Raw genomic sequence first — 13028 nt, 5'->3', positions numbered from 1 at the left:
TTAAAATGACCATTTGTGAATGTGGGTGGGGAAGGCACGGGAAGAGGTGACTCTCCCTGCCCGCTTCTGCTCCAGAGAAGAGGAGGACGATTCTTCATGCCTTTTGAGTGACCTCAGGGATCTGCTCCCACCCCCTTTCCTCACCCCTAACAAATGGGTGGGTGGACTGTGTAGGTCTGTTTTAGGCTTGTGAGGATTCTGGGAGAGAGGGTGTACGTCTCGTGTTTTGTATGGGCTCAGACATAGTGCCACTTTTGTCCCTGAATATCTTAAAAATCTTGTTAAGTTGCTCTTTGGTGATGGTTGTGTAATTCATACATAAACACACTGCCAGCCTCTCTGTTATTTTATTAACAGTGTGCTGGACGGAGTTTTTGTGTTCTTTGGTATTTACAAGCGACCTGTGGTTTATTGTGTAAGTTGTGGGACTACTAAATGAAGAATCGATTTATAGTGCACGTGTCAGTTGACTTAAATAATCCTTTTACCAAAAGAATACCACTGACTACCTTTATAAAATTAAGCAGCTTGGCATTCTAAGTGTGAGTTACTCGTAGCTGGTATCTGTAGGCATTGCCTTCAGAGGAATCTAAGTGTTTTGCTCCGTTATAAAGCTTTTTATTAAAGTACCTTCACCAATATTGCCCTTAGTGTTTTTCCCCTTCCTCAGCTGTCTGGGTTGTTCATATTTTGCATATCGGAAAACATCAGGCACAGGGGCTGACTTCCTCAAGGTCTGGTGACACAACTGACAAAGCTGCTGTAGCTCAGGGTCTGCGGTCTCCGCCTGTACTTCAGCCACCAAACTGCGTTCCTGCCCAATCTGTGGTACGAGGAGGGGAAGCAAGGGCAGGCGAGAGGGCATCACTCAGCTGACTTCCTTCTTGACTTCTGGACAATGTTGGGGATAGGTTGGAGGGCTTAGGAAAATCATTAGGCAGACATCAGTAAAACCTATGGTTATCCTACTATGTTGTTTTTGCTCTGTAACACTGTCAGTTGGCTTGAAAAACGGGCTGTCGCTCTCTTGCTCTGCCCTGTGTCCCCTGTTCCTATTCAAGCGGCAGTTTCTCTCCATCCTGTGCGGCCTTTCTTGCCGTATTGAATGGTGCGGACTCCTCGGAGCACTGTAGATTAATTTGGTGAATTCCTTGGGCATGCCACCTGCCACTCCTGGCTGCTTCATCAAAAGTAGCTGGCTTTGGGCTATTCCCCTTTTCTAAAATCTTAGATGCAGAACCTCAACAGAAGTTTGGCTTGCTTCACACTCGACTTGCAGCTGTTTGGTTTTTTTCCCCTCATCTCCCAGCTGCGCTGTTGAATATGCTGAGTCCTCTGGTTTTGTCTTTCAGTTTGCTCTTTCAGCCATACTCCGTTTATGCTCTCGCATAGAGTACTGTCAGTGTCAGGCTTGTGGCTGGGTGGGGGGCTTTCTGTCTGTATCTTGTCCCTGTTTTTTCTTTTGGAGTTCACTGGAATTCCAGGAAATCTTTTATTGGGTGACTTTTGGAGGAGGAGGAGGAAGAATTCTGTCTTGAAAACTACAGGTATCCTTTTAATTAAAAATAGTGTTGTTGTCCGGTCTTTATTAAGTGTTTTCCCTGTATTCTACCATCTTAGTTGTGTTCGCTGCATTTAATTATTTCTCGCACAAATTTTTCTTCCACTCTTGCCCTGGTTCTCCGCTCTGACTTGTTAAAAATTGTGCTGTTATATTATAATAGGCAAATATACCCGTTTCTCCAGGTATTGGCTAGTCATGCTACAGTTGTTCTTTTGGGTCAAAATACTTTATTACTGCTGTCTTCTTCTTTGAATGTGTTCCAAACTGCAGTCCCCCTGAATTTTGCACCCATTTCGGTTTCTCATGAGTTCCTCTTTCTGACAGGATTAGCTGTGAACACCCAAAGCTTTCTCTCCTTATTTGCTCTGCTGCGTGTTGCTGCTGAACAATGATGCTTTTAAGGTATCTTAATCCTCCTGTAGATATAAATCACTTGCTAGGGTTCCCAGTTCCCATAATATGTGGTTTTGCAGTGTGTGGATATTGCCCCTCCGGTCTTTCTTGCTAAACTGTTTCCCTTGATACAGAATCCATTTTGGGATGAGTTTCTGAAAATAATTTGGGATTTCTCAATCTGAACTGGGCTGTTTCTTAATAAAAATCATTCTTAGCCTGAAGCAAGTGAAAAATGTTTTTCTTTTGCCAAATAGGAATGGGAGGCATCTCCTACCTAAGATCCCTGCCAGCTGTGGACTGCATCTCTCAGATGAGCTATTACACTGACCTGTTCATGGAATAAAACAAATGTGAGGGTTCCTTAGGTAAGGAATTTTGATTAGCCCAGTGCAGTAGCTTTTCAAAGGTTAGAAAAAAATGGAGCTTCTGACAGAAAATGGGAGATTTGGTTTGTATGTCAGTGAAGGCCGTGATTCACAGGGAGAAAATACAGGTAGGTTTCATGACCTTATGTCTCACAGCCCATCTGTGGGCGCTCTGGAAAGTGGTCTCTGCCGTATGAAGGCTGGGAACTGGTTTGAGCCAGAAGCATCTGTGGACCTACAGGGTCCTGTGGTGCCATAGGGGATATCTGTGAAGACCTTGCTGGCAGAAGCTCTTACAGTTCTTACAAACAAAAAAAGAAAAAAGACAAGTAGATTGGCTATGAAGTTTTGTTAGCGGCACCTGGTATGTGAACAATACTTCACAGGGTGTGCCTAGTCCTCCCCTCATGCTATTGTAGGAACGTAATTTCTGCTATGTAAAGATGTTTTTCAAAAATGCGTTCATTCATTTTTTCTAAGTTCTTCATATTTGCTGTCATCACTTTCTTCATATTCCAGCTTCCCACTTCAATGATTCTGATTAACATTTTCTTTATCTCTGCTGTCTTCTTGGAGGTGAGAATCTGGTGTGTAATAAAATAGTCAAGATGCCCCAGTTGTGCAGTCTTACAGCGTTCTTCTGAGTGCTTGTGTACTCTGAAGCTTGGGTCCCCGTTTTCAAGAGCTAGTTGAGTAACTGATCACCCTTGGAAAATCTGGGTGATTTAGCTGTGTGCAGAACATGCTGTGAGTCTGGCTGGAGAAATGTGCCCATGGGATCTGCTCTCAGCTGTCCTGTTGTCATCCGTTGTGTTCTGCTATCGAGTGTCTCGCCTGGCCTTGGCCTTGTGGCAGAAACATTGGACAGATCATCAAAATGCCCTAAAAATACTCTGTTCCGTCCTTTGGGAAAGGAGAGCGAAGCCAGGATGGTGTCCCCAGGTGTGGTGGGCTTTGCCTAGGTTGGACCCAAGCTCTGAGTCCTTCTCGCTCGTTCCGTGTGAAGGCACTGACTGGGTCCGTCGCCACGTCGCGGTGTTGGTCGTGGAGGCGGTGTGCTGTTCGGGGGGTGTTCCTGCAGAGGACAGGTCTGGTCACAGTGGCCGCCTGGCCGAGGCTGCTGTTCACGCAGCGGCAGCTTGGCCACCGTGCCAGAGGTGCCCTGTGACATGAACTGAGAGGTGCTCGTCCTTCAGAGTGCTCGGCGTTCTCAGGTCCTGTTGGGTGAGCTCCAGATAAACAAGAGCGAGCTGTTTGACCTGTGCCCAGGGCACTGGAGTGACTAAGGAGGAGGAGGAAATAAAATCCACGTGTCCCAGTGTGACCTTGCAGGTAGAGCCCTGGAATCCACCTGTGCTTTCAGCGCACGCGGGTGGCCATAAACCTCGAGAGAAAACGTTCCTTCACAAGGGCTTCTTGATTGACTCTGTAAGCTTCCATTTTAACTTTGATTATATTTATATCCCTTTGGTTATTTCAAAGAGTTATTGGAAGAGATTAAAATAGCCCAGCTTCCAGAGACACTTGCATTGAAATGAAAAATAAAAGAAATAAAAAAAATGACAAGTTGGAACCATGCTCACTGTGTTGTTTGTGTACATCTTTCTTCCCATTTCCAAGAATTGCATCTCATACCCAATTTCTTTTGCAGTTTTGTTCAGTGGAGGGACTGCTGTATGTCAGCCATGCTAAAGGGCAAGTGATGGAGGCAAGTACTAGTTTATATATTCACAGTTACCTAATATTGTTTTTGCCAGTTTCTCCTTTTGAACTGTTCTGTTTCCCAGTGCTGCTGTGAAATAATTGCACAAATTAAGGACTATATTGGCATGCTCTGGGATGTAATAATTTTATAACATCTGCTCAGTGTGAATACATATGGAATTGTTAATTTTGTCCCTGATGTATTGTATTTTTGTATGAATAAGAAATGTCTGGTTTTGAACTTCATGCTATAAAGTTACTCCATTTCCTCCCTCAAACAGAATATAAGGGTTGTTATAAGTGGGGAAGAAAAAAAGCACAAAACTTGAATCCCAGTGCAAATAAATGTGCTGATTAATTCTGCTGATTTCAGTTTTTCACATTTATGAGTAGTTTTTTTCCCCAAAAGTAGATACTAGGACAAATAAGTAGTTTTAAGGATCTTCATACCAGATATGCAATTTGAAAAGCCCTTTCAGGCTCAGAGCAGAGTCATCGTATGGAAACCTGAGGAGGCAGATGACCATGGAGCTGCCTGTAGGAGCCTCTTAAAGATCAGATAAAGCTGAGAGTCAGTGTAATTTCAGAAATCAGCCACAGAATACCCAAGGGGAAGCAGTGACCTGTTTGTGGGCTCACTGTGGGCTGATTTGTTTCAGGTTGGTTTGTAAATTGACACAGGGCTAATTGAAGCTGGTTAATGGTTTCCAGCAGGTAATGCGTGGAACTCTCATTAGGCTGAAGTGGTGCTCATTAGGATGAGCAGTGCTACCAGTGGTAATCTGAATAGAAAGTGGGCAGGAGAGCAAAAAGATGTTGGTTAGAGAGTATATTGGGCACCTTTGAGATGAACTACTGTTCTTCAGTGAGTCCTGACTGAAAAATGAGTACTGAGGGAATTAGTTAAAATGAAAAAGGCAGTTATGGGTCAACTGTCAGGTTTGTATTTTATACACCAAATAATTTTGGGACTCTTGCCTTTGAGCCAGTGAAGTTTGTTCACTGAACCGTTTGGTCTGGTGGATGAAAAGGAAAATCTAGTTTTGACTTTTTTTTTTTTCCCCAAAAAACTTAAATTGAGTGGAGACCTGCAATTCAACTGTCTGGAAAACCCGTTACATAAGAAAAAAAGAAATATGAAGAAAGAGTGAGCTCAAAAGTGAAAGCACAATGCTAGTCATAAAGGCGCTTGAAGTCTTAAGTATGTAAAAATAAAAAGTTGGTTGCACATTTTTTTGATTCTGCCACACAGTTTCTGCATGAATATGGGTAAATATGGGTAAATTCTGGGATGTAGTTGATTACTTTGCATTTAATGTGTTATTGATTAAACTGGCCAATATATTTAGACTCAATGCTTATAACATGTTCAAAGTACTGAGCTAAAATCCTGTATGATTCCAGTGTTTTGCTTTCTGTAAGTACTGAATTTCATCTTGTCTCCAGCTGATAGCAACGACATTTGAAAAAAAGAGTGTGAGGCAGCTCTTCACATAATTTTGGATGCCAATTTGGAAAGCATTTTGGAATATCTGTTTAACCCATTGTGTCAGGTTTCAGATGCACAAAATTGAGAGCACTCTAATTGGAACCTCAATGCATTATGTTTCTGCAGCTGTTTTACGATTAAAATGAATGCTCTGAAATCCCAAACACGCGTTGCGTTTAAAATAAAATGCTTTTTGTTTTTAAAGCACAGGCTGCTTTCTGCCAAGATTGGGGTAGACCTCTGTGATCTGGTTTCTGTATTTATAGAAACCTAATCAAAGCTTTCTCCTGCAAGAAAACAATGATCAGCTTCCGAGCATGTGCTCTCGCGGTGCTGATGTGAACCTTTCACATCGTGTGTCCTCCCTTGCTACCTCCCTCCCCTGCTGCACCCCTCCATCCGCGCGTAGCCGTGCCGGTGCCCGGCCGCCTCGTCCTGCTGCTGCCCGCTGATGGGTCAGGCTGAGCGCTCCGGCAGCGGCGCTGACTGCTCCCCTCTGCCAGAGGCTGAGCTGCGCGTACGTGCTGCTGCTCGCTCTCAGATCGGTTGCTTAGTCTACCTTTAAAAGGGCATTTTTGTTTTCTCTGAGAACTATGGACAGACTATGCCAACTGAAACCATTTCATTTGACTGTTCTTGCTTGAAGACAGATTTTCACATCTAGTTTCCAGTGCCATCAGCGGATGTTGGCAGTAGTAAGCCACTTCTTACTATTTGGAAATGCATAACTGATTTTGGAAATGTTCTGTTTTCTTGCATATATTAAATACCATGAAGTCAGGCATTCTACAGGACAAGCAGGTAGGCAGAGCAGACATTACTTTCGAAGCACAAATTACCAGATCCTTGTCAAGGGACAAAATTAATGCTGCCAAGGAGACTAACAAGCTCTTCAGAAGTTTAACCTCACGTTCTGTTAGAGATGATTATGGGCTTGTTCTTAATAAACAAAACCCCACTGGTTTCTCCCTGCTTCTCCCCCTTTTGAACAGCTTTCCTACCTTTCTTGCTCTCCTGTACCCTTTCTGCTGGGCTTCTTCCCCAGGGCAGTGACTGACTTGTCTCACACCAGCTTTGGCTTCTGCGTACAGCCTAGGTGCCACTAATGCCACACCGAGGAATGTTTGGAAAACTGATACGCTTTGTTTTGTTAATGGCATGTTTTGCGCATTGGATTTTTTAACCCACTCCTTTCTGCATGGATGTATAATAATGACTCTTTTGTTTAACATTAGATAAGCATGAGATCACCGTGGCACAGCTGCATGTGTAGTCACTCTTGAAGCAATTGCACACCTAATTGGCTGACAATCTTGGCATTTTTAAAACAAGCGCAAGCCTTTTAAAGACAGGGGACGTATTCATGTATGACTAGTCAAACAAACCTGTTGGGTGTCATCAATGGAGCCCTCTGGCACTGAACAGTTGTGTGATGACCCTGATCCTGGAGGCAAATCCCAAGATCAAGAGACCAAAAAACAACATGAATCAGAGCAAAAATTGTCCAAAATAACCCATAATGCTTTGGAGAACATTAATGTTATTGGTCAAGGCCTGAAGCACCTTTTCCAGCATCAGCGCAGGAGGTCGTCAGTCTCTCCGCACGATGTGCAGCAAGCTCAGGCTGATCTGGAGCCTGACATGGATTTGGAAAGCCAAAGCGTCTGTGCTGACATTGATGGTGTCTCCACCCACCCCACAGCTCTGAACCGGGTGCTTCAGCAGATCAGAGTGCCACCTAAAATGAAGAGAGGGACGAGCCTGCACAGCAGGCGGGGCAAGGCGGACGCCCCGAAGGGGAGCCCGCAGATCAACAGGAGGTCTGCCCAGGATATTCAGTCAGGCCGGCCCAGATCGTCCTCTACTACAGACGCTCCCACAAACTTGTCCGTGATGGAGATTGCTTCTTCTGTCTGTGTAGGTGGAGAGGAGGCCGCAGCAGCAGCAGTAAGTTACTCAGATTTACCTTTGGTCTTTGTCGTCTCCTTGTATGTTTTCTTAAGCCATTTGAATCTTGTTTTTCAAAGCAAGTTTCTTTCAGCAAACACTAATGCTACAGTCTTCAAAAGCTTCTTCAGTGGTGAAGCAAAGAGCTTAAAGGATGCAAGCATTAGTCATTTTCTCACATGGCAGGTGGCTTATTTTATATGTATTTGATCAGTGAAATGAGAGCTACTTTTGAAACACGTTGGGTTGGTTGGATGGCACACCACAGTCAAAGAAGGAGTGATGGGAAGAGCAGCAGCCAGAGCAGTCCTCCGTCGCAGCTGTTACCTAGTTCCTGCAGCAGAACCTTGCCTTACGTCGATGGCTTTTAATTCCCCTCTTGTTTTATTGTTTATTTTATAAAAGAGAGAAATTCCAGTTTGAGTGACTGGTGCTGTTGAGAGGCTCTGGGAAGACTGGCTGCAGGCTGCGGGCGAAGGGCCGTGCCGGGCGGACTGCCTCTGAGAGAGGTCAGCCTGGCCGCTGTGCGGATGGGGGTCACGCTCTCTCTCCGGGTTGGTCTAGCCCCTGTGCAAAAAGTGTTCACCAAAATGACGGTCTCTGTTCTATGACATGTTCGTGCAAAACTATGCATATTGGCTTATAGATGATATCAAGAAATAGTGGTTTTCTTAACATTTCTCTTCTCTCCCAGGTCAGTTTAGTTGAAGCACTTGGTTTTTTTGAAAAACGAGGTTTCTGATTTAATTTGAGCCATAACCTATATTTTCCTAAAAATCTTTGCAGGCTTGTTCATTGGAGGACAAACCCTTTGACAGACAGGAAGCATTGTGAAACTGATTTCTGGTCCATATACTCTTAATTAAAGAGGGTCTGACCGTGACTCTTGGACCAAGAGAAACAATTCTGCTTGTATTTGATGCTGTTAAGCTAGCACAGCCCTGAAGCTCACATAGATTTTTCGTTATGAAAATTTGTTCTCAGGCTGAATGTGGTGTTGGGCAACCTGGTCTAGTTGGAGGTGTCCCTGCCCATGGCAGGGAGGTTGGAACTCAATGATCTTTAAGGTCCTTTCCAACCTAAACCATTCTATGATTCTATGATATTCTACAGTTTCTTTGATGTTGGCTTAGATGATGATGGATTGGGGCTGAATGAGGTCTCCTCAGTCCTATCTGGAGGTTGCTTCACCTTGCTGCTGCAGCAGGATTGTTCCCTTGTTGAATGTTGCCTTACAGCTTACTTTTAAATACTCCAAGTGAAAACCTTTTCAGATTATTCGGCAGTATAATATTCTTTCAATGTGTTTCCCTGATAATCATCTGGAAATTAGCATATCTTGCATTTATAGATGGTAATTACAAAGTATTAGCATAAATTACAATATCATTATAAGGCAGTGAGTGAAGTTCCCTCTTGGGAGAAGCATTGGAGGAGTCTTCCTGGAGCCATATCTGAGGTTTTGCTTCTCACCAACAGTTAAAAGAAGAGAAGTAGTAATAAAGTAGTTAGGAAAAGCATACGCTCTGCTAGGGTGGGGTAACTTTGTAATTGAGCCGTGCCAATTCAGGTTATTTGCTGACTGGTTCTCTTTTCATTGTGAGCGAACTCATGATCTTTGTTTCAGCAGAATTTGGGGGGAAGTTGGTAGTTTTCAGAGTTTGTACCCGTATCCAGCAACTTAAGTTTAGGAAGTAAGCTCTGGTTTGTTGGTTTAAAACTGGTTGCTTTACTCTGTGTGTGAGCAGGGAGATCGAACAGGCCTAAGCTTACGAGGTAAGGAAGATGGGAAGAGACCTGGAGTGGGGTGTCCCACCTATGCCAGCCGGTCTGGCGAAACGTTACTGCCTTTGCCTAGGTCGGTGGTCTCCAAAGGGGGGTGTGCGCAGGGCAGTCCGTTGGCGTGTGGGAAGAAAATATTTTTTTGTAGCACTGACGGTATTTAAACAACGCTTCCAAGCTGCCAGCGCGCTCCCCGGGCAGCGGGACGCAGCCAGTCAGCAGCACACGGCAGCTGACCGAGCCACAAAAGGGATAATGCGTTTCTTTAATGAGAACAGCAGCGCTGGGGAAGGGTTGAAGCCTTGGTATCATCTATTCAAGTAAGGAGTGGTACTGCTTTTTAGCAACCCGTTCGGTCAACTCCTGACAGGTAGCTATGGACTGGGGCAGCATCTGTGAAGGCCCTTCGAGTTGCAAAAACAAAGAGTCAGCGGGATTTCAAATTGCTCAGAAGAAGGATTCTTTTTATGACACGTATTTTTATTTAAAGTAGTTCATGTTGATGAAGAAGCCAGAGGACCGTATGACAAAACAAATGTAGGTATCATGACTACTCTAAAACTTTATCTGTAATACCAATCATCTTGCAAACAACACTTTTATTTTCTTAAAGGAGTATTTTGTAGCTACATGTAAAGTTTACCCGTTCTTTTAACTGCTGTTAGTTTCAATACTAATCTTGCATGTTTTCTTTGGTGAAAATTGACTTAAAATGGGGCACAAAAAATTGGGGTTTTTAACATAACCAAGTAAAAAAACGTAGTTAAAGTAGCTCTCAAGTTTTTTCTTAGTTTAGTCAAGTTTTCTAAAAGACAATGTGTGTTCCTGCTGCTCCTTTAGCATTATTGCAATTTTAGTGTTTGAATCTTTATGCTTGATTATTGGCTTTTGTTAAATATAGCATTCTGCCCAGAGATAGGACAAAACAGGAACTTTCTTGTTTGCGCATAGTCTTCAGTGGGCTCAGGAGCCGTGACTGCCCTCAGACTCATCAGCCTTTTCTGAGTAAGCAGAAGGCAAAAGCCTCGAGTCATATAAGCTGCAGTTTACTCCAGAGATTTGACGTGCCTGAGTGTGCAGTCGAGCCAAGGCAGTATTGCTTCTGGCTGCGCGCTTATTTACACATGTAGAATTACAAGATAAATATGGCCTGTTATTCAACAGCATTAAATTCAAGATGCAATTAGATGACCCATTGCTCGCCTTATTCAGCTTTTTGCAGTTGTACTTTCAGGTGTTGTAATTTTTTTTTTTTTCTTTTATGGAAAAGGCTTTGGGATTAAGTCATCTCAAATGCAGTTTTTCCCCACCCAAATCCTGCCTGAAACTTTCTCATATCTTCATGAAAGATGGGTGCGTGCATAAATTGTAAATGCGTCTCTAACCAGCTTCAGCTGTGATCAGAGTTGATAAGTGTCTGAAGGAACATCTGGTTCCCGCCTAAGGATGGTGAGACAACCAGATGCTCTAAATAACCAAGAGTTTAAAAAAGTGGGGGGTCCCTATTACCCCCCTTCCCCCCCCCCAAAAAAAAAAAAAAAAAAAAAGAGTGAGAAAGACTGACTTCTGCAGTATTGCTATGAAATCTACGTAATTTTGGGAGCGGTAATAGTCTCATGAGCTGCCTTGGACTTAGCTTACATAGGAAACGCAGTAGAAATGGAAAATACAAATGCCTGGGTTTTTTTTCACAAAGGAGGACAGAATGTTGTCTGTTAGATGTTCTACGACAAGCACCATGTGTGGTGTGGTATGAACGTAGTATCTTGCAGTTACTCCAGGCTGAGATGCGCTACCTGAGCTATGGCATGTGTTTGGCAGGATTAGGCTTAAAGGGTGTTGATTCCTCTTGAAGTTACACATTAATGGCAGGCAACTCACAGGTGAAGTACAGGTGCTTATACAGCTTTAAATAACACATGACAGCTTTTACTGACTTAACAGCATAAAGATGTAATGCATTTAAAAATTAACTGCATGTAAATTTAAAATCGCTGATACAATTACTAGCAGAGCTTCTCGCTTTACAATTCAGTGAAATCGGGGAAGCGTGATGCAGCTGTTTGTTAAGTCAACCTTATAAAAGCCATCAGTGGTTTTGGCATTTGAGAAGCTGGCTTGTCATTTGGTATGCCACGCTGTCATAACTTTTGACTAAATTAATGAATTTCTAAATTGCTGAAACTATAATTCCTTGTTCAACAATTTGTATGGCAAAACTAGTTACCACACAGTTCAAATGGTGTAAAGAGTCAGTAAAGAGCCAGGTAAAATCTGAAATTATTAGAGCAAACTTAAATGCAACAGGTATGAAGTTAAATGTGAACTCAGACTTTAAATGCTTTAAGTCATGAGACATCTGAAGTTGTTTCACACAGTGTTAATTTGACCTTAAATTTTCCTAATTTATTTCATCTTATTGAGACTAAATTACTTAATGAAGCTTAAGAAATAGAAATAATGTATTTAAAGTATCTGGCAGATAAGATGCAGTGATGAGGGTTGAGAGTCCTCTGGACCCCTGGCTTCGACTGGAGTCTGTATTGACTGGGGATACAGCAAACCTTCGCTTCATTGTTTGTTTGTTTGTTTGTTTCATATTTACTTTCTCAAGACTTTGCCTATCTGTCTCTTTCAGCTTTTTGTGATCTTATATTTTAAATAACTTTGGTTTCCCACCCCCTACCCCACCCCTCCAATAAAACACTACCAGTTTCACTTCCTTGATTTTGGTTTTTGCTGATGACAGTGAAGAAATGCTGAATATTTCCTTTGAAATTCTTTAAGAATTAAATAAATTCAACTATAATTAGAAAAACGTCACGGAGCTACAGCGTTGATCCATCCGTTGTGAACATATGGGCTATTTAAACAGAAGGACAAAGAAACAATGTATATAACAGAAAAGTTGTGATTTAATAATGACAGAACCTGCATACCGTAGGAATTGCAGGCAAGCAGTGTAATTCTCGTTTTTCGCATTCATGTCTCCTGTCACTGTTTGATCTGCTGGCGCCGCTCCCCGGGGCGATGTGGCCTGGTTTGGCTCAGTCGATGTCTGCTGTCGCTTGCGGGGCTGCTCTGCCCCGTGGGACGCGTGAGCTGTCAGAGGCTGCCGAGAGCCGCCCTGGTGGGTGCCACCCTTCCAGCAGAAGTTCCCCCCTCTGCCCTCCCTTCTTTCTTGATTTTCCTCTCGGTGTTGTGATTTCTGTCATTTAGAAAAGGCAATGGGCGTTGTGTTCTCGTGCAGTGGTTGTGGTGTCGCGCTGTGGTAGGCGCAGCTGGGGCAGAGCGTCCCGTTGGCGGTACGGTGTCCTGTGCTGCCACGCGCCGCTGCACAGCCCGGGCTCGGTCCGTCGGGATCTGCCTGAGACCGCGGGAGCTTTGCTTCATGGGGATGTAGGAATTCAGCGGACTTGGAGCACTGAGAAATTCACATTCAGTTATATTTTATTAGAGGCTTCTCAAAGGCTGTGGGGGCTGGTGAGAAGTTGTCAGTGGTTCTCATTGGAGGGGCGGGAACGTCGCCTGTTCCAGAGCGGTTGTGGACGCGGAGCAGCACAACTCTCGAGAGTTCCCTGCTGAAGCTTGGGGCCCGTTAAACACATCCGGACTATTTCCAGATCTTCCATTTTTTGCAGAGCGAAGTCCTGGGCTTATCCTCCTGTCTGAGACGAGGCTGCGCAGTGATGGCGGTTCGTGCTCGACTCTGCCTACGGAAATGATGTTCTTAGCAAAATTAACATTTGCGATTTATTTGGTTGCTCAGTTGGTCCTGCTG

At 43.7% G+C, this 13028-nt stretch overlaps 1 protein-coding gene across 1 annotated transcript in view; it reads left to right on the top strand.

The window, feature by feature from the left end:
* Positions 1 to 13028, top strand: part of TMCC1 (transmembrane and coiled-coil domain family 1) — a 106609-nt gene that overhangs the window by 14156 nt on the left and 79425 nt on the right. Inside the window, exons 2-3 of the mRNA XM_009882874.1 lie at positions 3977 to 4033; positions 6511 to 7465. Coding sequence (XP_009881176.1) covers positions 6920 to 7465 — 546 coding nt within the window. The 5' untranslated portion in view covers positions 3977 to 4033; positions 6511 to 6919. The remainder of the gene's footprint in view (positions 1 to 3976; positions 4034 to 6510; positions 7466 to 13028) is intronic.

Source organism: Charadrius vociferus, unplaced genomic scaffold, assembly GCF_000708025.1.
Source record: "Charadrius vociferus isolate BGI_N301 unplaced genomic scaffold, ASM70802v2 scaffold433, whole genome shotgun sequence".
In the NCBI taxonomy this organism is placed as follows: Eukaryota; Metazoa; Chordata; class Aves; order Charadriiformes; family Charadriidae; genus Charadrius; species Charadrius vociferus.
The sequence above is the reverse complement of the archived record's forward strand: the minus strand, read 5'-3'. Positions and strand labels throughout refer to the sequence as shown.